This window comes from Nerophis ophidion, linkage group LG18 (genome assembly GCF_033978795.1).
Source record: "Nerophis ophidion isolate RoL-2023_Sa linkage group LG18, RoL_Noph_v1.0, whole genome shotgun sequence".
Taxonomy (NCBI): domain Eukaryota; kingdom Metazoa; phylum Chordata; class Actinopteri; order Syngnathiformes; family Syngnathidae; genus Nerophis; species Nerophis ophidion.
This window is the reverse complement of record NC_084628.1, coordinates 31235025-31260437: the sequence shown is the minus strand read 5'-3', so window position 1 is coordinate 31260437 and position 25413 is coordinate 31235025. Positions and strand designations below refer to the sequence as shown.

General features: G+C 40.2%; 1 protein-coding gene across 1 annotated transcript in view; it reads left to right on the top strand.

The window, feature by feature from the left end:
- gab2 (GRB2-associated binding protein 2) overlaps nt 1-25413 on the top strand; it is a 123480-nt gene extending 98067 nt beyond the window's left edge. The window contains exons 5-12 of the mRNA XM_061877983.1: nt 10120-10673; nt 10736-10833; nt 10888-11167; nt 11721-11811; nt 11936-12038; nt 15312-15434; nt 17267-17478; nt 18668-25413. Of these exons, the coding sequence (XP_061733967.1) occupies nt 10120-10673; nt 10736-10833; nt 10888-11167; nt 11721-11811; nt 11936-12038; nt 15312-15434; nt 17267-17410 (1393 nt within the window). The 3' untranslated portion in view covers nt 17411-17478; nt 18668-25413. The remainder of the gene's footprint in view (nt 1-10119; nt 10674-10735; nt 10834-10887; nt 11168-11720; nt 11812-11935; nt 12039-15311; nt 15435-17266; nt 17479-18667) is intronic.

The following is a 25413-nucleotide window of genomic DNA, read 5'->3' as shown; positions in this document are numbered from 1 at the left end:
AGAATAACCAAAATGGCAAAGGCTCAGCCAATGATCAGCTCCAGGAGGATCAAAGAAGATCTAAGATGGCCTGTGAGTACTGTAACAATCAGACCACGTCTATGTGAAGCCAAGCTACCAACAAGAAGCCCCCGCAAAGTCCCATTGTTAAAAAAAAGACACGTGCTGAAGCGGTTACAATTTGCCAAAGAACACATTGACTGGCCTAAAAAGGAATGTTGTAATATTTTGTGGACTGATGAGAGTAAGATTGTTCTTTTTGGGTCTAAGGGCCACAGACAGTTTGTCAGACGTCCTGCAAACACTGAATTCAAGCCCCAGTAGAGAGTGAAGGCGGTGAAGCATCATGATATGGAGATGTTTCTCCTACTATCGTTTTGGTCCTATTCATCGGGTACCAGGGATCACAGATCAATTTGAGTACATCAGAATACTGAAAGAAGTCATGTTGCCGTATACTGAAGAGGAAATGCCCCTGAAAAGGGTGTTTCAACAAGACAATGACCCCAAACACACCAGCAAGCGAGCAAAATCATGGTTCCAGACAAGCAGAATTCAAGTATTAGAATGGCCAGCACAATCCCCGAAACTCAATCCCATTGACAACTTGTGGGCTGACAAAAAATGCTGTTCATGAGGCAAAACCAAAAAATGCAGAGGAATTGTGGAAGGCAATACAATTGTCCTGGGCTGCAATACCTGTTGACCGGTGCCAGAAGTTGGTAGACTCCATGTGCCACAGATGTGAAGCAGTTATCAGAAACCGTGGTTATGCAACTAAATTGTTAATAATAATTCTAAGGGAAGTTGAATCTGCAAGCCTTTCTTAGTTTATATAGTCCATTTGGGTTTTGTAAAGAAAGATGTCAACACTGCTATTTTTTGGTTTTATATTTCATGACTTTCTTTAAAATGTTGTCAAGTTAAAATAGTTTTTTCCAATTTGCTGGTTTTGAAATAGAATGTGCAGTCTCTCCAATGCATTTGTGTTCATGAAAATACAATTTATTTTAAGAATTTAGAGGTTTACTTATCTTTTTAAACGCACTGCTATTATTATGAACATAACTGTATACATATATATATATATATATATGTGTGTGTGTGTGTGTGTTTGTATACATGTATGTATGTATGTTAATACAATTGGTATATTAACATATATATATAAAATAAAATGGATGGATGACGTTAGTACACTTTTAAGGGCTCTAACGATTAAATTATACGTCGATTGTTTATGATGTCATTGTCATACTGCATATTGTTATATTGTAAAATCATTGTTATTATATTTAATTATTAAAATGTGCATGAGGCTCCTCCTTTGGCTGTTGATATATGATATATATATATATATATATATATATATATATATATATATATATATATATATATATATACAGTCAAGAAAGTAAGTATTTGAACACCCTGCTATTTTGCAAGTTCTCCCACTTAGAAATCATGGAGGGGTCTGAAATGTTCACGGTAGGTGCGTGTCCACTGTATGAGAGATAACCTAAAAAGAAAATCCAGAAATCACAATCTATGATTTTTTAACAATTTATTCATGTGATACAGTTGAAAATAAGTATGTGAACACCTGTCTATCAGCTAGAATTCTGAGTCTCAAAGACCTGTTAGTCCGCCTTTAAAAGTCCTCGTCCACTCCACTGTATTATCTTGAATCAGATGCACCTGTGTGAGGTCGTTAGCTGCATAAAGACACCTGTCCACCCCATACAATCAGTAAGACCCAAACATTCAGCATGGCTAAGAGCAAAGAGCTGTCCAAAGATACCAGAGACAAAATTGTACAACTCCACAAGGATGGAAAGGGCTACGGAGAAATTGCCAAGCAGCTTGTTGAAAAAAGGTCCACTGTTGGAGCAATCATTAGAAAATGGAAGAAGTTAAACATGACGGTCAATCTCAATGGGAGTGGAGCCCCATGCAAGATATCACCTCTTGGGGTCTCAATGATGCTAAGAAATGTGAGGAATCAGCCCAGGACTACACGTCAGGACTTGGTCAATGACCTGAAAAGAGCTGGGACCACTGTTTCCATGGTGAGTGTTGGTAATACACTAAGACGTCATGCTTTGAAATCATGCATGGCACGGAAGGTTCCCCTGCTTAAACCAGCACATGTTAATGCCCGTCTTAAGTTTGCCAATGACCATTTGGATGATCCAGAGGAGTCATGGGAGAAAGTTTTGTGGACAGATGACACCAAAATTTACCTTTTTGGTCATAATTCACTATGCGTGTTTGGAGGAAGAAGAATGATGCGTACCATCCCAAGAACACCATCCCTACTTTGAAACATGGCGGTGGTAGCATCATGCTTTGGGAGTGTTTTTCTGCTCATGGGACAGGACGACTACTGTTAAGGAGAGGATGACTGCAGCCATGTATTGTGAGATTTTGGCCAAAAACCTCCTTCCCTCAGTCAGATCATTGAAGATGAGTCGTGGCTGGATCTTCCAACATGACAATGACCCAAAGCACACAGCCAGGAAAACCAAGAAGTGGCTTCGTAAGAACCATATCAAGGTTCCGGAGTGGCCTAGCCAGTCTCCAGACCTAAATCCAATTGAAAATCTTTGGAGGGAGCTGAAAGTCTGTGTTACTCAGCGACTGCCCAGAAACCTGACTGATCTAGAGAAGATCTGTGTGGAGGAGTGGGCCAAAATCCCTCCTGCAGTCTGTGCAAACCCGGTGAAGAACTACAGGAAATGTTTGACCTCTGTAATTGCAAACAAAGACTACTCTACCGAATATTAATGTTGGTGTTCAAATACTTATTTTCAGCTGTATCACACAAATAAATTGTTAAAAAAAAAAATTGATTGCGATTTCTGGATTTTTCTTTTTAGGTTATCTCTTACAATGGACATGCACCTACCGTGAACATTTCAGACCCCTCCATGATTTTTAGGTGGGAGAACTTGCAAAATAGCAGCGTGTTCAAATACTTATTTTGTTCACTGTATATATATATATATATATATATATGTAGGTGTGGGAAAAAATCACAAGACTACTTCATCTCTACAGATCTGTTTCATGAGGGGTTCCCTCAATCATCAGGAGAATCTCCTGATGATTGAGGGAACCCCTCATGAAACAGATCTGTAGAGATGAAGTAGTCTTGTGATTTTTTCCCACACCTACATATTGCGCTCTACCACGGTATCGAGCACTATTCTCTGGATAATCCAATCAAGATATATATATATATATATATATATATATATATATATATATATATATATATATATATACATACATATACTGTATATATATATATATATATATATATATATATATATATATATATATATCATACCTCAACAGCCAAAGGAGGGGCCTCGTGCACATTTGAATAATTAAATACAATAACAATGATTTTACAATATAACAATATGCACTATAACAATGACACCATAAACAATCTATTTATAATTTATTCGTGAGAGCCCTTAAAAGTGTACTAACGTCCATCCATCCATTTCCTACCGCTTGTTTCATAAACATATTTAACAAGCTTTTAGTAAACATTGAATCCAATGTTCAGTTGAGTTTGAAGTGAATAATAAGGGTGACAAAACAACACCCGGGGGCTGACGGATGAGTCCGATGCCGCCATTGATCATGTTGTGGACGTTAAGTTATGCGCATGAATGTGCTGAGCGGGCAGGAAATGAAAAAATGTCATCATCTCCACAAGTAAAGGATGACCTTCACCACTGTGACATCCATGTTTTTCGCTTGAAGGCTCCTTGTGGTCGCCATGATGGGGGCCAGGGAGTCCTGCCTTATGTCCGATGACTCAGCGTTTAAGTGTACTCATACAGCAATGATGGGAGGTGACCACTAAAGCATGGAGTTTTTAAAAAATAACATAATTTATTTTCCTTTTACTCATAAATCACGCAATTTATGAGGTACGTTTTATTTGTGACGACCCAAGTAGGAATTAAACCCTTTTATAGCAATCGTTCTGAGTAGCTTTGGCTCTATCTAGTGGCTTGTGATGGAACCACAGCTGTATGTTGTATAAAAATGATGTGTGGCGCCCCCTGTGGGTGTTTGTAACATTATTATCATTACACTAATGATCAATACATGACTTTAATTAGTTCATAAATGACAATTAGTTAAATGTTGGTGCAAATCATTTTTGCCCTCTTAAGTGTTAAAGTGACAACATTGAGAAATGTCAACTCCCAATGCCATGATAGAGCCAACAATGCTAACGGTGACGCGCTTCCATATGTTGTTGTTGCTGCAGCAGAGCCAACTAATTATGCAAACATTGTTTCCATGTGTTGTTGTTGCTGCAGCAGTTCCAACCAACGATGCTAACATTGATCTGCTTCTGAATGTTGTTGTTGCGACAGCAGTGGTAACCAATGATGCTAGAACTCATGTTTCCATGTGTTGTTGCTGCAGCAGTGCCAACTAATGATGCTAACATTGATGTGTTTCCATGTTGTTGTTGCTGCAGCAGTGTCAACTAACAATGCTAATGGTCACACGCTTCCATGTGTTGTTGTTGCTGCAGCAGAGTCAACTAACAATGCTAATGGTCACACACTTCCATGTGTTATTGTTGCTGCAGCAGTGTCAACTAATAATGCCTACATTAAAGGCCTACAGAAATCCACTACTACCCACCACGCAGTCTGATAGTTTATATATCAATGATGAAATATTAACATTGCAACACATGCCAATATGGCCTTTTTACTTTACTAAATTACAATTTTAAATTTCCCGGGAGTTTCGTCTTCGAAACGTCGTGTAATGATGACGTGTACGCAAGACGTCACGGGTTTTTAGGAAGTTTGAGCGCTGCGCACACACACAGATAAATGTTGTCTGCTTTAATGGAATAATTATACAGTTGTTTGGACATCTGTGTTAATGAATCTTTTGCAATTTGTTCAATTATTATTAGAGAAGTCACAGTATAAAGATGGAGTTAGGAAGCTTTAGCCTTTAGCCACACAAACACACGGTGATTCCTTGTTTAAAATTCCCGGAGGTGAAACTTTCCTATGGATCAGAGCGCAGTCAAGCGAACATGGATCCCGACCACATGTCAACCAGCAGGTTTCGGTGAGAAAATTGTGGTTAAAAAGTCAGTTCTTACCGGAGAAAAGCAGAGCTTGTGCCGTCCATAGCTGCCGTCGACTTCCCTGAGACACTGCACGTCAAGACACCCGTGGAGACACCCTTCTGACTATCAGGTACTATTAAACTCACTAAAACAGTAGCAACACAATAGAAAGTTAAGGGATTTTCCAGAATTACCTAGTAAATGTCTCTAAAAACATCGGAATCCGTCCCAATGCAATCGCGGTTTTTTTTTTTCTAGTTCATCGCTTTCAATATCCTCAAACACAAATCTTTCATCCTCGCTCAAATTAATGGGGAAATTGTCGTTTTCTTGGTCCGAATAGCACTTTTTGTTGGAGGCTCCCATTAAAACAATGTGAATATGTGAGGAGCCATCAAACATGTGACGTCATCGTCTGCGACTTCCGGTAGAGGCAGGGCTTTTCTCTTAGCACCGAAAGTTGAGAACTTTATCGTGGATGTTCTCTACTAAATCCTTTCAGCAAAAATATGGCAATATCGCAAAATGATCAAGTATGACACATAGAATGGACCTGCTATCCCCGTTTGAATAAGAAAATCTCATTTCAGTAGGCCTTTAATGTGTTACAATGTGCTGTTGTTGTTGCTCCAGCAGTACCAACTAATGATACTAACATTGATGCGTTTCCATTTGTTGCTGCTGCAGCAGTGCCAGCCAACGATGCTAACATTAATGTGTTCCTGTATGTTGGTGTTGCTGCAGCAGTGCCAACCGATAATGCTAACATTGATGCATTTCTCTGTGTTGTTGTTGCTGCTGCAGTTTCAACCAACGATGCTAACCCTGATGTGTTTTCGTGCGTTGTTGTTGCTACAGCAGTTATTTACTAGTGATGCTAGCAATAATCTGTTTTAATGTGTTGTTGTTGCTGCAGAAGTGCCAAACAACAATGCCTAACATTATTGTGTTTCCATGTGTTGTTGCTGCAGCAGTGCCAGCAAACAATGCTAACATTGGTGTGTTTCCGTGTGTTGTGCTGCAGTATATTATATTTTTATGATATTTACAATATATAACAATGACTATGTACATTATTACAGTATATGTAACAGCTGCAACATAAAATAGAGTATATCCAGCAGAAAATCTACAATATAAAGAAAGAGAGGTAGCTAACATGTCAGGTGTCAGGTAATAGACAGATATCATCTATTGCTGTATGGCCAGTGATCATACAGCTGGATGGAGTGTGGAATGAAGGAGTTTTTGAATCCAACACTGTGGGAACCAATCTGAAGGTGCCTTATGGAGAATGAACTCCCCTGTCCCTCAATTGTCTGCTGGAGTGGGTGGTCAGGATTGTCCATGATGGCCAGCAGTTTGTCCAGTATCCTCCTGTCCCTCACTGACACAAACGCTTACAACTGTGTGACAATAGTTTAGCCGGCTTTCCGGATCAGTTTGTCAATCCGGTATACGTCCCTTTTGCTGGTGCTGCTCCCCCAACAAATCACTGCAAAGTACAGGGCACTGGCCACAACAGACTAATGAAAGATCTCCAACATCTTGCTGCACACATTAAAGGATCTAAACTTCCTCAGGAAAAAGTCTGCTCACGGCCTTCTTGTATACAGCTTTGCTGTTGTCCTTCCAGTCCAGTCTGCTGTTCAAGTGAACTCCCAGGTACTTGTACTGTCACCTCCCAGCCCTGGATGTTGATGGCTCCACAAGGGTAATTTTCTTCTTGAAGTCGATGACCAGCCCCTTGGTCTTGTCCACATTATGATAAATAAAAAAATGGGTTGTACTTGTATAGCGCTTTTCTACCTTCAAGGTACTCAAAGCGCTTTGACACTACTTCCACATTTACCCATTCACACACACATTCACACACTGATGGAGGCGCCAACCAGCACCCATCAGGAGCAAGGGTGAAGTGTCTTGCTCAGGACACAACGGACATGACGAGGTTGGTACTAGGTGGGAATTGAACCAGGGACGCTCGGGTTGCGCACAGCCACTCTCCCACTGCGCCACGCCGTCCCTAGAGCAGAAGGTTCGCCTGAAACCACTCCACAATGTCAGCAATCAGTTTCCTGTACTCCAATTCCTGTCCCTCTCCGATACACCCGACCAAAGCAGAGTCATCAGAGTATTTCTGCAGGTGGCAGCACTTGGAACTATACTGGAAATCTGAGGTGCACAGCGTGAACAGGAAAGGAGACAGGACAGTCCCCTGTGGAGCACCTACACCACTGACCACAATATACAATAGGGAGCTCCCTAGTCGCACAAACTGGGGCCTGTCAGACAAGTAATCAGTGATCCAGGAGACAATGGATGAACTGACACCCATCCTGAGCAACTTGTCACTCATCAGAATTGGCTGGATGGTGTTAAAAGCACTGGAAGAATTAAAGAACATGATCCTCACAGTGGCCCTAGTGTGTGAATGTGAGTGTGAATGTTGTCTGTCTATCTGTGTTGGCCCTGCGATGAGGTGGCGACTTGTACAGGGTGTACCCTGCCTTCCGCCCGATTGTAGCTGAGATAGGCGCCAGCGCCCCCCGCGACCCCGAAAGAGAATAAGCGGTAGAAAATGGATGGATGGATGGATCCTCACAGTGCCCCTACCACCACCCAGGTGAGTGTGAGTACGAAGCAGTAGGTAAATAACCGCATCATCCACTTCTACATGAGGCTGATACGCAGACCGTAGAGGGTCCAGGGAAGGAGCCACCAGGGGTCTCAGCTGAGCCAGCACAAGTCTCTCGAGGACTTTCATGACATGAGATGTCAGGGCAACCGGTCTGAAGTCATTCCAGCCCGATTGAATGGGCTTCTTGGGCACCGGTACTATGCAGAATGTTTTCTATTAGTTGGTATCCTTTCTAACTTCAGCTTGAAGATGTAGTGCAGGATCTCAGTTAGCTGAACAGCACAAGTCTTCGTTTTGTTGAGACAGGCTGCCTCCTCAAAGCAGGAACATATTGAGTTGTTAAAAGTACCAGATTGTGATCAGGCGGTCCCAGGGTGGAAGAGCAGTGGCACTGTATGCATCTTTTGAATTAGCATACACTAGGTCCAGAGTTCTATTGTCCCGTGTTGCACGTTGCACATATTGGTGGAAAGTGGGTAAAATTTAGTTCAAAGAAGCATGAGTAAAGTCACCCGAAATGAGAATGAGGGCATTGGGGTGTTTGGTCTGTTGCCTAACATCACCATGAAGGGTGTCAAAAGCAGCAGCCTCATCTGCAGGAGTGATGTACAAACCCCGTTTCCATATGAGTTGGGAAATTGTGTTAGATGTAAATATAAACGGAATACAATGATTTGCAAATCCTTTTTAACCCATATTCAGTTGAATATGCTAAAAAGATAACATATGTGCTGTTCAAACTGATAAACTTTTTTTTTTTGCAAATACTCATTAACTTTCGAATTTGATGCCAGCAACACGTGACAAAGAAGTTGGGAAAGGTGGCAATAAACACTGGTAAACTTGAGGAATGCTCATCAAACACTTATATGGAACATCCCACCGGTGTGCAGGCTAATTGGGAAAAGTTGGGTGCCATGATTGGGTATAAAAGCAGCTTCCATGAAATGCTAAGTAATTCACAAACAAGGATGGGGTGAGGGTCACCACTTTGTAAGCAAATTGTCGAACAGTTTTAGAACAACATTTCTCAATGAGCTATTGCAAGGAGTTTAGGGGTTTTACCATCTACGGTCCGTAAAAATCATCAAAAAGTTCAGAGAATCTGGAGAAATCACTGCACGTAAGCGATGATATTACAGACTTTTGATCCCTCAGGCGGTACTGCATCAAAAACCGACATCAGTGTATAAAGGATATCACCACATGGGCTCAGGAACACTTCATAAAACCACTGTCAGTAACTACAGTTGGTCGCTACATGTGTAAGTGCAGGTTAAAACTCTACTATGCAAAGCCAAACCCATTTATTAACAATATCCTGAAACGCCGCCAGCTTGGCTGGGCCCGAGCTCACCTAAGATGGACTGATGCAAAGTGGAAAGGTGTTCTGTGGTCTGACGAGTCCACATTTCAAATTATATTTGGAAACAGAGGTGGTGTCCTCCAGAAAAAAGATGAAAATAACCATTCGGATAGTTATAGGCGCAAAGTTCAAAAGTCTTTATCAGTGCCCAAGGCATGGGTAACTTACACATCTGAGATGGCCCCATTAATGCTGAAAGGTCCATACAGGTTTTGGAGCAACATATGTTGTCATCCAAGCAACGTTATCATGGACGCCCCTGCTTATTTCAGCAAGACAAGTGTTAAAACAGCATAAAAAAGGAGTGTGGGTACTTTCATGGCCCGCCTGCAGTCCAGACCTGCCACCCATCGAAAATGTGTGGTGCATTATGAAACGTAAAATACGACAGCGGAGACCCCGGACTGTTGAACGACTGAAGCGCTACATAAAACAAGGATGGGAAAGAATTCCACTTTCAAAGCTTCAACAATTAGTTTTCTCAGTTCCCAAACGTTTATTGAGTGTTGTTAAAAGAAAAGGTGATGTAACACAGTGGTGAACATGCCCTTTCCCAACTACTTTGGCACGTGTTGCAGCCATGAAATTCTAAGTTAATTATTATTTGCAAAAAAAAACAAAGTTTATGAGTTTGAACATCAAATATCTTGTCTTTGTAGTGCATTCAACTGAATATGGGTTGAAAAGGATTTGCAAATCATTGTATTCCGTTTATATTTACATCTAACAAAACTTCCCAACTCATATGGAAACGGGGTTTGTACATTCAGAAGTGAACACCCTTGGCAAATATAAACACACTCTTTGACAGTAATATGTCCAGGATTAAACCCACCGCTCATTCACCCAGATGACAATCTCAACGTCTTTCTTCTTACCGCTGGAGTGTTTGTGATTGATGTGTTTCCGCATGTTGTTGTGCTGCAACAGTGCCAATCAACGAAGCTAACATTGATGCGTTTTTGTTTGTTGTTGTTGCTGCAGCAGTGCCAGCTTCTCCCAGGCCACCAGAAGCCATGTATTGATGGAAAGCGACTCAGCGGTGCAGAGGTTGTCTCACGGTCTTAACGGGATGGGCGCTCAGCTGCACGGCTTCTACAGCTTCCCGAAGCCTGGAAAGCTCAACTCCCCGGCGCCGGATTACTCCCCCGAAGAGGCCGGTTATGTCCTCCCCCGGGGTCTGGGCAGCGAGGCTGACGGCGGCCCGTGGGAGTCGTACCCGGAGGACGAGGACGTTTACACCTTCCAGACGCCGTGCAATGCTCTGGCCGCCGCACAGCCGGGCGACAACTACGACCTCCCCACCCCGCCCGGGTCTTTCTACCAAATACCGCGGACACTGGACAAGAACCATAACGCGCTGACGGCGCCTGGCTCGGAGTCGGCCTGCGCTCCACCCCCTCCCAGGCCACCCAAGCCCGGCGGCGAACAATGGGGGAGTCCTCGTTCGCTGGGGAGTCAGAACGGAGAGGCGGCGGTGGCCGTCATCCCGCGGAGGAACACTCTGCCAGCCGTGGAGAACATCCGACTGCACCGAGGTAACGCCAAGGCAGAGCTTTGTAGGCAGCAGCCAGTTGACCCGGCACCATCTCCTTCACAGGTTCATCGTTTGAAACCGCCGGCCATCAGCGTCCTTCACTCTTCAACAGGTCGGGACAGTCGGTGGAGTCTGTGGACGACGGCTTCAGCTCCTACTTGGTAAGTCCCGCCTTTGGGCTCTCTTTCCCAGCCCCTGACCTCTGACCCCTTTAGAGAACCACAACCCCGCTGACCCGCTCGGACAGTGGTGCCTCGGATGACAACTACGTGCCCATGAACCCCGGCTCGTCGCCGCTTAGCACCGCCCAGGCGGACAGTCCCAGGACCGCCTACATCCCCATGAGCCCCGGGCCACAGCACTTTGACTTCCCGGGCTTCTCCGCCACGCTGCCCGCCCGCAAGGGGAGCTCCGCCTCCTTGTGCCAGCGGCCCGGGCGCCTCAGCGACGTCACGCCGCCGCCCATCAACCGCAACCTCAAACCCAACAGGAAGTGTAAGTGGCCACAATAACAGCACACTTATTTGTGTGGACGGAGCTCAGAGGGTGTCGAAATGATTGATGTATATTAATAACATATATTTTCATATGTATTATTCATTATGTATATATTTATTTATCTATATATATAAGGTCTTTAGGGTGGCAGAGGGGTTAGTGCGTCTGCCTCACAATACGAAGGTCCTGCAGTCCTGGGTTCTTTGCATGTTCTCTTCCCTCCGGGTACTCCGGCTTCCTCCCACTTCCAAAGACATGCACCTGGGGATAGGTTGATTGGCAACACTAAATGGGCCCTAGTGTGTGAATGTGAGTGTGAATGTTGTCTGTCTATCTGTGTTGGCCCTGCGATGAGGTGGCGACTTATCCAGGGTGTGCCCCACCTTCTGCCCGATTGTAGCTGAGATAGGTGCCAGCGCCCCCCGCCACCCCAAAAGGGAATAAGCGGTAGAAAATGGATGGTTAGATATTTATATATATTATGAACGATATATATATTTACTGCACTGCACCCCTGTATTGACCGTTATATGTGCTGTTGTGCCGGCAGCTAAACCGACACCTCTGGACCTGAAGAACAGCAGCTTGATTGACGAGCTTCCCTTCAAGAGTCCCGTCACCACGTCTTGGACACGCCCCTTGTGAGTCTCTCTCTCACACACACACACGCACGCACGCACGCACGCACACACACACACACACACACACACACACACACACACACACACACACACACAAGTGAAAGTGTGTGGTTGTCGTCCCTAGATCCAACATGGAGGCCGTGTCATCACAGCGATGTCGTCCAGTGTCCACACAAAGCGTCACCAGCACAGACTCTGCAGACAGCGAGGAGAACTATGTGGCCATGGTGAGGATGTCACTTTGTGCCATTTAAGTGGCCATGGTGAGGATGTCACTTTGTGCCATTTAAGTGGCCATGGTGAGGATGTCACTTTGTGCCATTTAAGTGGCCATGGTGAGGATGTCACTTTGTGCCATTTAAGTGGCCATGGTGAGGATGTCACTTTGTGTCATTTAAGTGGCCATGGTGAGGATGTCACTTTGTGCCATTTAAGTGCCATGGTGAGGATGTCACTTTGTGCCATTTAAGTGGCCATGGTGAGGATGTCACTTTGTGTCATTTAAGTGCCATGGTGAAGATGTCACTTTGTGTCATTTAAGTGGCCATGGTGAGGATGTCACTTTGTGCCATTTAAGTGGCCATGGTGAGGATGTCACTTTGTGCCATTTAAGTGGCCATGGTGAGGATGTCACTTTGTGTCATTTAAGTGGCCATGGTGAGGATGTCACTTTGTGCCATTTAAGTGCCATGGTGAGGATGTCACTTTGTGCCATTTAAGTGGCCATGGTGAGGATGTCACTTTGTGTCATTTAAGTGGCCATGGTGAGGATGTCACTTTGTGCCATTTAAGTGCCATGGTGAGGATGTCACTTTGTGCCATTTAAGTGGCCATGGTGAGGATGTCACTTTGTGTCATTTAAGTGCCATGGTGAAGATGTCACTTTGTGTCATTTAAGTGGCCATGGTGAGGATGTCACTTTGTGCCATTTAAGTGGCCGTGGTGATGATGTCACTTTGTGCCATTTAAGTGGCCATGGTGAGGATGTCACTTTGTGCCATTTAAGTGCCATGGTGAGGATGTCACTTTGTGCCATTTAAGTGGCCATGGTGAGGATGTCACTTTGTGCCATTTAAGTGGCCATGGTGAGGATGTCACTTTGTGCCATTTAAGTGCCATGGTGAGGATGTCACTTTGTGCCATTTAAGTGGCCATGGTGAGGATGTCACTTTGTGTCATTTAAGTGCCATGGTGAAGATGTCACTTTGTGTCATTTAAGTGGCCATGGTGAGGATGTCACTTTGTGCCATTTAAGTGGCCGTGGTGAGGATGTCACTTTGTGCCATTTAAGTGCCATGGTGAGGATGTCACTTTGTGCCATTTAAGTGCCATGGTGAGGATGTCACTTTGTGCCATTTAAGTGCCATGGTGAGGATGTCACTTTGTGCCATTTAAGTGGCCATGGTGAGGATGTCACTTTGTGTCATTTAAGTGCCATGGTGAAGATGTCACTTTGTGTCATTTAAGTGGTCATGGTGAGGATGTCACTTTGTGCCATTTAAGTGGCCGTGGTGAGGATGTCACTTTGTGCCATTTAAGTGCCATGGTGAGGATGTCACTTTGTGTCTTTTAAGTGCCATGGTGAGGATGTCACTTTGTGTCATTTAAGTGCCATGGTGAAGATGTCACTTTGTGTCATTTAAGTGCCATGGTGAGGATGTCACTTTGTGCCATTTAAGTGCCATGGTGAGGATGTCACTTTGTGTCATTTAAGTGCCATGGTGAGGATGTCACTTTGTGTCATTTAAGTGGCCATGGTGAGGATGTCACTTTGTGTCATTTAAGTGCCATGGTGAGGATGTCACTTTGTGTCTTTTAAGTGCCATGGTGAGGATGTCACTTTGTGTCATTCAAGTGGCCATGGTGAGGATGTCACTTTGTGTCATTTAAGTGGCTGTGGTGAGGATGTCACTTTGTGCCATTTAAGTGGCCACGGTGAGGATGTCACTTTGTGTATTTTAAGTGCCATGGTGAGGATGTCACTTTGTGTCATTTAAGTGCCATGGTGAGGATGTCACTTTGTGTCATTTAAGTGGCCATGGTGAGGATGTCACTTTGTGTCATTTAAGTGGCCATGGTGAGGATGTCACTTTGTGTCATTTAAGTGGCTATGGTGAGGATGTCACTTTGTGTCATTTAAGTGGCCATGGTGAGGATGTCACTTTGTGTCATTTAAGTGGCCATGGTGAGAATGTCACTTTGTGTCATTTAAGTGGCCATGGTGAGGATGTCACTTTGTGTCATTTAAGTGGCCATGGTGAGGATGTCACTTTGTGTCATTTAAGTGGCCATGGTGAGGATGTCACTTTGTGTCATTTAAGTGGCCGTGGTGAGGATGTCACTTTGTGCCATTTAAGTAACCGTGGTGAGGATGTCACTTTGTGCCATTTAAGTGGCCATGGTGAGGATGTCACTTTGTGTTATTTAAGTGGCCATGGTGAGGATGTCACTTTGTGTCATTTAAGTGGCCATGGTGAGGATGTCACTTTGTGTCATTTAAGTGGCCATGGTGAGGATGTCACTTTGTGTCATTTAAGTGGCCATGGTGAGGATGTCACTTTGTGTCATTTAAGTGGCCATGGTGAGGATGTCACTTTGTGTCATTTAAGTGGCCATGGTGAGAATGTCACTTTGTGTCATTTAAGTGGCCATGGTGAGGATGTCACTTTGTGTCATTTAAGTGGCCATGGTGAGGATGTCACTTTGTGTCATTTAAGTGGCCATGGTGAGGATGTCACTTTGTGTCATTTAAGTGGCCATGGTGAGGATGTCACTTTGTGTCATTTAAGTGACCATGGTGAGGATGTCACTTTGTGTCATTTAAGTGACCCTGGTCAGGATGTCACTTTGTGTCATTTAAGTGACCCTGGTGAGGATGTCACTTTGTGTCATTTAAGTGGTCATGGTGAGGATGTGACTTTGTGTCATTTAAGTGACCGTGGTGAGGATGTCACTTTGTGTCATTTAAGTGGCCATGGTGAGAATGTCACTTTGTGTCATTTAAGTGGCCATGGTGAGGATGTCACTTTGTGTCATTTAAGTGGCCATGGTGAGGATGTCACTTTGTGTCATTTAAGTGGCCATGGTGATGATGTCACTTTGTGTCATTTAAGTGGCCACGGTGAGGATGTCACTTTGTGTCATTTAAGTGACCCTGGTGAGGATGTCACTTTGTGTCATTTAAGTGACCCTGGTGAGGATGTCACTTTGTGTCATTTAAGTGACCCTGGTGAGGATGTCACTTTGTGTCATTTAAGTGGTCATGGTGAGGATGTCACTTTGTGTCATTTAAGTGACCCTGGTGAGGATGTCACTTTGTGTCATTTAAGTGGCCATGGTGAGGATGTCACTTTGTGTCATTTAAGTGACCCTGGTGAGGATGTCACTTTGTGTCATTTAAGTGACCCTGATGAGGATGTCACTTTGTGTCATTTTTAAGTTGCCATGGTGAGAATGTCACTATATGTCTGACGGCCATCTTGTTTGTGCCACCTCCGCAGCAGAACCCGGCGTCCACCTCGCCGGCCGTGAGCGCCAGCGGCAGCCCCGCCCTCCGCAAGAGCGGCAACGTGGACTACTTGGCGCTGGACTTCCAACCCGCCTCTCCCTGCACGCACAGAAAAGTAGACTTTTATTTCCCTTTTTATGTTCTTTCACAAGTATTGAAATGACCTCATGAATATTGATTCCACTATTGAAATGAGCTCAAAAATATTCATGTGGAACTTTTACACCATAAGGAGGTTTATTGAAGTAGTTTTTTTCACAGACAATAAGGCTTGAACTTAAAATTCTAACACTTTTTCTTATTATTATTATTAATATGATTAGTATTATTATTAGTAGTAGTATTATTGTTATTATTACCTCTATTATTGATATAGTAATAATAATGTTATTATTGTTATTATAATTATTATTATTGCTATTATTATTACTATTGTAACTATTTGTATTATTATTACTATTAAAGGGTTCTTATTAATAATAATATTATTTTTATTACCATTATTGTTATTACTATTATTAATATTATTAATATTGTTGTTATTATTTTATTATTTATTTTCTAATTATTATTATTACTGTTAGTGTTATAATTATTTTTGTTATTATTTCTAGTGTTGTTACTATTATTAGTATTACTACTGTTATTATTATTATTATGTGTGTTACTATTTTTATTGTTGTTATAATTACTATTATTAATATTACTATTATTGTTATAGTAATAATAATTATTAATATTATTAGTATTAGTATTATTACTACCATTTTTAATACTGTTATCCTTATTGTTACTATTCCTATTGTTAATATTATTATTATTATTGTTATTATTATTATTTTTATTACATTATTATTATTACTATTATTATTACTGTTGTTATTATTTCTGTTGTTGTTACTATTAATATTATCATTATTATTTCATTAATATTGTTATTACGATGATTAGTAGTATTAGTATTATTATTATTCATATTAGGATAATAATTAATATTGTTACTACTACTGTATTGATACTATTTATATTATTACAATTATTATCAGTAGTTGTAGTACTGATACTATCATCATCATTATTATTATTATTATTATTGTCACTATTCTTATTAATAATATTATTATAATTTTTTTTTTTATTACTATTAGCGAATGCTAGCGAATATGAGTGAATGTTTAGGTGGTATTGTAATATTATTATGATGATTAAATACTACTCTAATATTAATATTATGATGATGAAATATTACTCTAATATTCATAGTATGATGATAAAATACTACTGTAATGTTAGGTCTAAAGTGGTATAGCAGCAGACTTCATAGGTTTCATAAGAGTGGTGTTACTTGTGCAGCCATCCACATGGTCGGTGACTTCAGACTATTATTAATATTATTATTATTATTACTATTAGTATTATTATTGTTATATTATTGTGTCACCTGTGCAGCCGCCCACATAGCCGGTAACATCAGATTATTATTATTATTGTTATGATTAATATATTATGTTGTTACCTGTGCAGCCGTCCACATCGTCTGTGACATGAGACTATAATTATTACTATTATTATTATTAGTAGTAGTATTATTATTATTATAATTGATATATTATGGTGTCCCCTGTGCAGCCGTCCACATTGTTGGTGACATCAGATTATTATTATTATTGTTCTGATTAATATATTATGTTGTCACCTGTGCAGCCGTCCACATCGTCTGTGACATGAGACTATAATTATTACTATTATTATTATTATTATTATTATTATTATTAGTAGTAGTAGTAGTAGTAGTATTATTATAATTGATATATTATGGTGTCCCCTGTGCAGCCGTCCACATCGTCGGTGACATGAGACTACAATTATTATTATTATTGTTATTATTATTATTATTATTATTATTATTATTATTATAATTGATATATTATGGTGTCCCCTGTGCAGCCGTCCACATCGTCGGTGACATCAGACGAGAAGGTGGACTACGTGCTGGTGGACAAGGAGAAGACCCAGGCGCTACAGAACACCATGCAGGAGTGGACTGACGTGAGACAGTCCACTGAGCCCACCAAGGGGGTCAAGTCTTGACCCTGCGCCTGCCTGGAGGAGGAGAAGAAGAAGAAGAAGCCATAAGTGAGGTGTGCCAGGACGTGCAGGTGACTCTTTGCAACATGCCCTCCAAACATCTGTCTGCACACGCAGGAACACGCTAGCTGGTAGTACCACACTCCTGCTCCACTGTCATCCTTATTACCTTCCTAATATTACCTAGTAGTTACACCCTTATTACCTTCCTAATACCTACTTATTACATAGTAGTTACATACTTGTTACCTTCCAAAGACCTACTTATTACACAGTAATTACACCCGCCATAAGCTCCCTTTGCTGCACTGACATGCTAGCAAACATCTTCAAGTGTCAACATTGTTAGACTTTGACAAACTCCCCCAACGACAGCGGGGTGTCCAAACTTTTTCCACTGAGGCCACACACTGAAACATGAAAACATGCGGCGGCCATATTGATATTTTCAATTTTCAAAACCAATAATATATATTGATTAATTGTACCTTTAAGGTAAATAAAGCACACACACACACATATATATGTATGTATTTATAATATAAATATATATATATATATATATATATATATATATATATACATATATACACTGTATACACAATATATATATATATTTATATATATATATACAGTATATATGTATAAATATACTGTATATATATGTATATATACATGTATGTACAGTATATTTATGTATATATATATACACAGTATGTATAATATAAATAGTATATATGTATACATATACAGTATATGTGTGTGTGTATATATACTGTATATATGTATATAAATATGTATACATGTAGGTGTATGTATGAATATACATGCACATATATGTATGTATATATCTTACTTTTTTTTTAAAACTAATGCTTACATTTCTACAACAACTTCAGATCTGTAGATGCATTTTTCATTTGTTTTTATTTATATTTTTAAGTTGTGTGCTCTTTTGTTGAAGGACAGCTGGGTTTTTATAGCAAAAACACAAAATATGCAAAATTTTTCCTCACAGAATATTTTATGTGAAGTAATTGGAGTCTTAAATAGCTCAATAAGTCATAATTACCGGTAGATTGATTTTGATTTATTATTGTTTTTGTAGCAATGACCGTTTTAGATAAAAAAAAAATGTTTAAAAAAATAGCCTACATTGCAGCTTTGTGTTATTAGAGTGAACTTATTCTCCTTACATTTCATCTGTTTTCACTTTAATTCCACTTGTTTGTGTTTTTGTTTTCTTTATAACATCTATAGAATGTGCCGCGGGCTGTAAGAAAAGGAGCAGATTTGGAAATGGGATCAGGGAACCAAAATGGTCGACAAGCTGTGCATTTTACTGTAATATTTGTTTTGTAAAGACCAGATAGGATGCTTTTTAGTTTTTAAACCCTCAAAGAGCTTGTAATAGTTGTATTTATTCATGTCCCGTGTTTGTACTGCAAGGACCCCATGTTCGATTTGCACATGTCAAATGAATAATGAACAATCCTTGCCCCTTTCTGCTCTGCCACTGATAATAATATAACAGCAAACTTACTGAGTGCTGCTCTTGTAAACACAAGTACTAACTTTGAATCAGGACAAATATTGAAGTATATGTTTTTATTTTGTTATTTTTGTTATTTTGTACCCAAAAAAAAAAGGATTATTTAACAATTTATTTACAATTAATTAGTTTTAGTCCGAAACATGCGTCAAATAAATTTAGGTTGGATTTAAAAAGTATAAACATGGTTTCACGAAAAAAGAAAAAAAAAAAGTGCCAAACAAATGTTTTAATAGGGCCCTAAAATAGTTTTTGACGATTTTTGAAAATTATAAATCAATTTTGAATCTGAATTATTATTTATATTTTATTTTATTTACCAAACCTATACTCACAATGTGCATGAAAATCAAGGCACTTGCAACATATTCAAAAATTTTACACATTATCACATTAACAAAACTTGTCAAGGAAATAAAATAAAAGCAAATACAAACATGTATATTAAAAATAACAATAAACTATAATAATAGTAAGATGATAAAATATATAATTCAAAAAGAACAAAAAAAGGGCGAATTTAAATCACTTTACATTTTTTCAATAACAATATCAATTCCAGGGTTTTTGTACTTTTAGCAATTTTCCAAGATTGAAATAATAAATTTAAACCATTAAGCCAGTTAAAAAATGAAGGTTTTTCTTTCAGAAATTTGAATCAGAATGAATTAGAATCGCAATTTGGATGTAAATTGATTTCTTTGTGCACCTCAACATGAAATGTTACAGTTGAGATAAGGATAGTTAATATTACACACATTATAGTAACTTTATTGAAGAAACGTAATCCTTCTGTATGCGGCCTGGCAGGATCAAGTTTGGACACCTCCGAGGTACAGGTCCTTCATAACAATTGGAAATATTTGGAAGCTAACGCTAATAAATCATTCTAATGTTTACTTTTTCCCAACACTTAATAATTTGTGAAAATGTTTTTCAATAAGGTCTAAAAAAAAGTTTTTGGTCGATACAATCTTTAAAATAACACAGCGAAGGTCGACCTCCCCTCCCTGGCATGCATTGACCTCACCAAGATGGCCGACCTCGCTGGCATGCACTGACCTCACCAAGATGGCCGACCTGCTTTGTCTGTAAATCAGGACAAATAGGAGCCAAGTAGGATTAGTATCGACGTAATCGTCACTTAGCATCAAAATCACCCTTTTTATTGAACCCTGACTGACTAAAATAATGATTTTAATCATCTTTTTGATAAGAAAAAGAAAGATTTTAACAATGGTCCGTGAGTAAAAAATGCCTTTGTTTGCCTATATCCTGTAACTCCCGTGAGGGGGAGGAGCCATCAGTCATTTCTTTGTTGGCAGGATCAAGTTAGGACACCCCCGGAGTACAGGTCCTTCATAACAATTGGAGGTATTTGGAAGCTAATGCTAATCAACCACTCAAATAATTCCTTTTTCCCTACTTAATAATTGTGAAAGTGTTTTTCAAAAGGGCCTACAAAAACGTTTTTTGGTCGATACAATCTTTAAAACAACAGCGAAGGTCGACCTCCCCTGCTGGTATGCACTGACCTTACCAAGATGGCCGACATGTCTCGACTGTAAATCCGGACAAATACGAGCCAAGTAGGATTAGTATATCGAAATCGCCCTTTTTGTTGAACCCTGACTGACTAAAATAATCATTTTAATCATCTTTTTGATAAGAAAATGAATGATTTTAATGTGTCCGTGAGTAAAGCATTTATTTGTTTGCTGTATTTCCTGTGAGGGGGAGGAGCCATCAGTCATATCTTTGTGGGCAAGATTAAGTTTGGACACCCCTGAGGCACAGGTCCTCAACATACTTGCCAACCCTCCCTGATTTTCCGGGAGACTCCCAAAATTCAGGGCCTCTCCCAAAAACCTCCCAGGACAAATTTTCTCCCGAAAATCTCCCGAAATTCAGGCGGGGCTGGAGGCCACGCCCCCTCAAGCTCCATGAGAACAGACTCAGCAATGTTGTGACCCTCTTAAACAGGAAGATACTGCCATCTACTGTACATAGAATAGAATAGAATGTACTTTATTGATCCCTGGGGCATATTCAGCGCCACAGTTCGCTCACAATAAACAATTCTAATAATAAATAATATAATATATATACAATATATAATATATGAATAATATTAATATATTCTACATATATTCTACATTTAAGTGCAGTCAAGGAACATGCATTAGGGAGTCCGTTCTGAAGCCCACAGTAAAGAGACGTAACTTCATCACGTCGCCTGGTTATTGACTCCAACCCAATTTATTCCACCGTCGATGAACAAAATGAAGAAATACGCTTGCAAGTTCCAGAACGAATGGAAACAAGAATTGTAATTTATCCAGGAGAGTTCGAAGGGGAAAGGGTATGTTGCCTGTAAATTTTGTAGAGCAGACTTCTCCATTGACCACGGTGAACGGATATACTCAGCCATGAACGGTCAGCGAAGCACAAAGCGTCCGCAGCGCAGCATCGTTCACAACCCAGTATTATGGGCCACCTCGCAAAATGGAGACCCGATGGTGTAACTTATGCTGAGACAAAGATGGCTATGCTGATAGCTGGAAGCAACATCCCGTTCTCATTTGCGGATGTCTCTAACAAATCCGTGAAGGTTATGTTCCCGGATTGGGAGATCGCTCGCCAGTACGCAAATGGCAGAACAAAGGTTACTCAAATAGTGAAAGGTAAGTGTTGTTGTTTTTTTTTGTAACCAGCAAGCATAGTACAGTTAGTAGAACAACTGTGTTTTTATTACTGTGTATTTGATAGGTGCCGTCGGAAATTCAACTATTTATTTTATTTATATATACAATACAATAAATATATATAGCTAGAATTCACTGATAGTCAAGTATTTCATACATGTATATATATATATATATACGAAATATATATGAAATACTCGCGTTGGTGAATTATACTACTCCCCTCTTAACCACGCCCCCCGCCCCAACTACGCCTCCGCCTCACCCCTGACCACGACCCCCCAACCCCCACCTCCCGAAATCAGAGGTCTCAAGGTTGGCAAGTATGGTCCTCAATAACAATTATTTGGAAGCTAATCCTAATAAACCACTCAAATGGTTCCTTTTTCCCCACTTAAACATTTTGAAAATGTTTTTCAACAAGGGTTAAAAAAAAGTTTTTGGTCGATACAATCTTTAAAATAATACAGCGAAGGTCGACCTCCCCTCGCTGGCATGCACTGACCTCACCAAGATGGCCGACCTAGCTGGCATGCACTGACCTCACCAAGATGGCCGACCTAGCTGGCATGCACTGACCTCACCAAGATGGCCGACCTAGCTGGCATGCACTGACCTCACCAAGATGGCCGACTTGCCTGACTCTAAATTAGGACGAATACGAGCCAAGGAGGATTAATACATCGAAATCGCCGTTTTAGTTGAACCCTGACTGACTAAAATTATCATTTTAATCATCTTTTCGATAAGTAAAGGAATGATTTTAACAAGTGTCCGTGAGTAAAAAATGCCTTTGTCATTTCACACGATGTTTGCCTACTTCCGGTAACTCCTGTGAGGGGGGGAAGGGGGGGGAGCCTTCAGTCCTTTCTTTGTGGGCTGGAATCAGCCACTTTACTTTTCTACCATTTCTACCGCTTTTCTATTTTTTCTACTCCCGAGTGCACGCGGGTGAGGAGGACGACGCTGCAGCTCCTCTTTTTTTTTTTTTTTTTATCGAGAAAAAAGTCAACACTGAAGGAAAAGACGAGTCCAATGTTGTGTGTTACATTGTTTGTGTCCTACTGTAAACATTGTGTATTAATTTATTACCGCCCCTCGTACTTCCACGGGGGTCGAATCATTAGGTACACGTGTCAACGCACGCGATGACGACCATCACCTATCCCCCCTGGCATCACTTCAAGAATGAAAACACAATTGTCATTATTTTTATTGTGGGTAGGAATCAAACTGAGAGCTCTCTGCTAAAACATTACAAAGTTGTGCGATATCGCGATAATGCATGACGATGACACGTTCTGGTTGTGTGGCAAGTTTGATAAGCGAACGACGGCGTCCTCAACGCAATGTAGCGTACTCGGCTAACATCCCTTTACAGTGTGAAGCCATCATTAATCCACAGCGGCGAACAAAGTATGTTTTTTTACAATTATCACTGGTGTACGAGGACTCGCTGAACGTGTACACCTTGCCATGCCAACCGCTTATCTAGTGCTCCTGATTGGCGACGGGGGCGGGTGGATTGATAAAAATATAGACAGTAACGATGGTCGATACCACCGTGATCAGATTGATATTTTTTACCGTCCCAAAGTAGTTTTTTTGGATCTTTTTTGTTGTTTACAAACTCAGGAAATAAGTTATTGGAGCAAGGAGGACTTTCAGGGCAAAAACCAAAGGATTTGAAATCAGAGCCATAGTTGTTGTTTATGTTTACCTATTTATTTGCACTGTTGACTTTATTCAGACTCAAATATCACATGTAAGAGTAAATACTTTAAATACACTGTAAACAATAACATTTTACGGTAAATTACTAGCAGCTCGTCGCTACAATATTATTGTAAAATTATCATGTATATTCATATGTGTATATATATACTGTATGTATATATATATATATTTATTAAATATGTATTACATATGTATGTATATATGTACATATATGTACGTATATCTACGTGTATATATATATATATATACATATATATATATATATATCCATCCATCCATTTTCTACCGCTTATTCCCTTTATAAATAAATAAATATATATATATATATATATATACGTATATATGTATACATGTATATATATGTATGTATACATGTATATATGTATATACATGTATATATGTATGTATATATATATATATATATATATATATCAGTGACGTGCAGTGAGGTTCATGGCTGGTGAGGCACTGACTTCATCACAGTCAGATTTATAAACATATGAACCCTAAACAGTATGTTATTCACCATTTGATTGGCAGCAGTTATGTTTAAAGGCTCATTAGGGACGGTGTGGCGCAGTGGGAGAGTGGCCGTGCGGAACCCGAGGGTCACTGGTTCAATTCCCACCTAGTACCAACCTTGTCACGTCCGTTGTGTCCTTGAGCAAGACACTTCACCCTTGCTCCTGATGGGTGCTGGTTAGCGCCTTGCATGGCAGCTCCCTCCATCAGTGTATGAATGTGTGTGAATGGGTAAATGTGGAAGTAGTGTCAAAGCGCTTTGAGTACCTTGAAGGTAGAAAAGCGCTATACAAGTACAACCCATTTATCATTTATTTATTATACCAGCATTCTTTACACATACAAACTAGCACACAAAAAAGCATATTTAATTAAAAAAAACGTTATTATGGTCTTACCTTTACTTATAAATGAAGTCAATGCGCCGCTCCTTCTGAACAAAAGCATCGATAACTTGTTTATAGAAGTCTTCCTTATCCTTCTTCAGTTTTAAAAGTCTCTCTGTCTTGATGGAGATCACTGTCTGAAGCAAACCTTTTAGCTCCCGCGTTGGTCTTCCTTTAATTATTACCTCCTGCTTCGATTGAAAGTCCAGTTTCGAAAACTGTTTTATTTTAGATATGTAATAATCCATGCTAAAAGTCCAGGGGAGAGGAAAAATAAACGATCGCTGCCGCTGCACTTAACTAGCTAACTGTAGCTTGTTGTCACTTATTCTGCAGCCTAGTATTCGCAGGAATGATCTCTGGGATCACTAGCGCCCTCTATCACCAGGAGGCGGAACAACAGGTGCCTCACACAGTGCGTCTTCGCAGCCGTTTTATGATTGCCCAGCACAAGAAATAGGTTACACACACACAGGTGTTGACAAAATACACTGTACATTATATACCTCAGCTAACTGAACTATGGAAATGTATAATATAATTCATATAGCAATACTGTCTCACTGCACAGCAGCCAGCAGTTAGCCGAGTCATTGCGCAATCCATGGTGAGGCTCAACTGGCTGTGACTCACTGCAAGTCTCTTCTCAGTATTTGAACGGCAAATGTGAAAATTCAGCAATTTTGAATTAAAAATAATCTAAAACTGGTGAAGTTAAATGGAAAATAACTTTATGAAGTATAATCACTGGATACATACAACAATTTAATTAATTTGTTTTCTTTTCTACATTTTTTCTTTCCATGATGGCACGAGAGGCCTGCCTCCCCTGACTGCACGTCACTGATATATATATCATTGACGTATATATATATATATACACAGAGCAGCTCTCAGTATGGCCCAGAACTCCAATATTGGCATTATTATTATTTAGATTAATATCACAATAATATTATGATATTGTTTTTATTGTGTGTTGTTCGCATGTGTACCTAATGAAGTGTCCAGTGAGTACAGTGTTTGAATGATATGAAGAAATGAATTTATTATTCCTGTATCGTGTCAACTGTGGATGTACAATAAATCAACAAGTCAACTTTT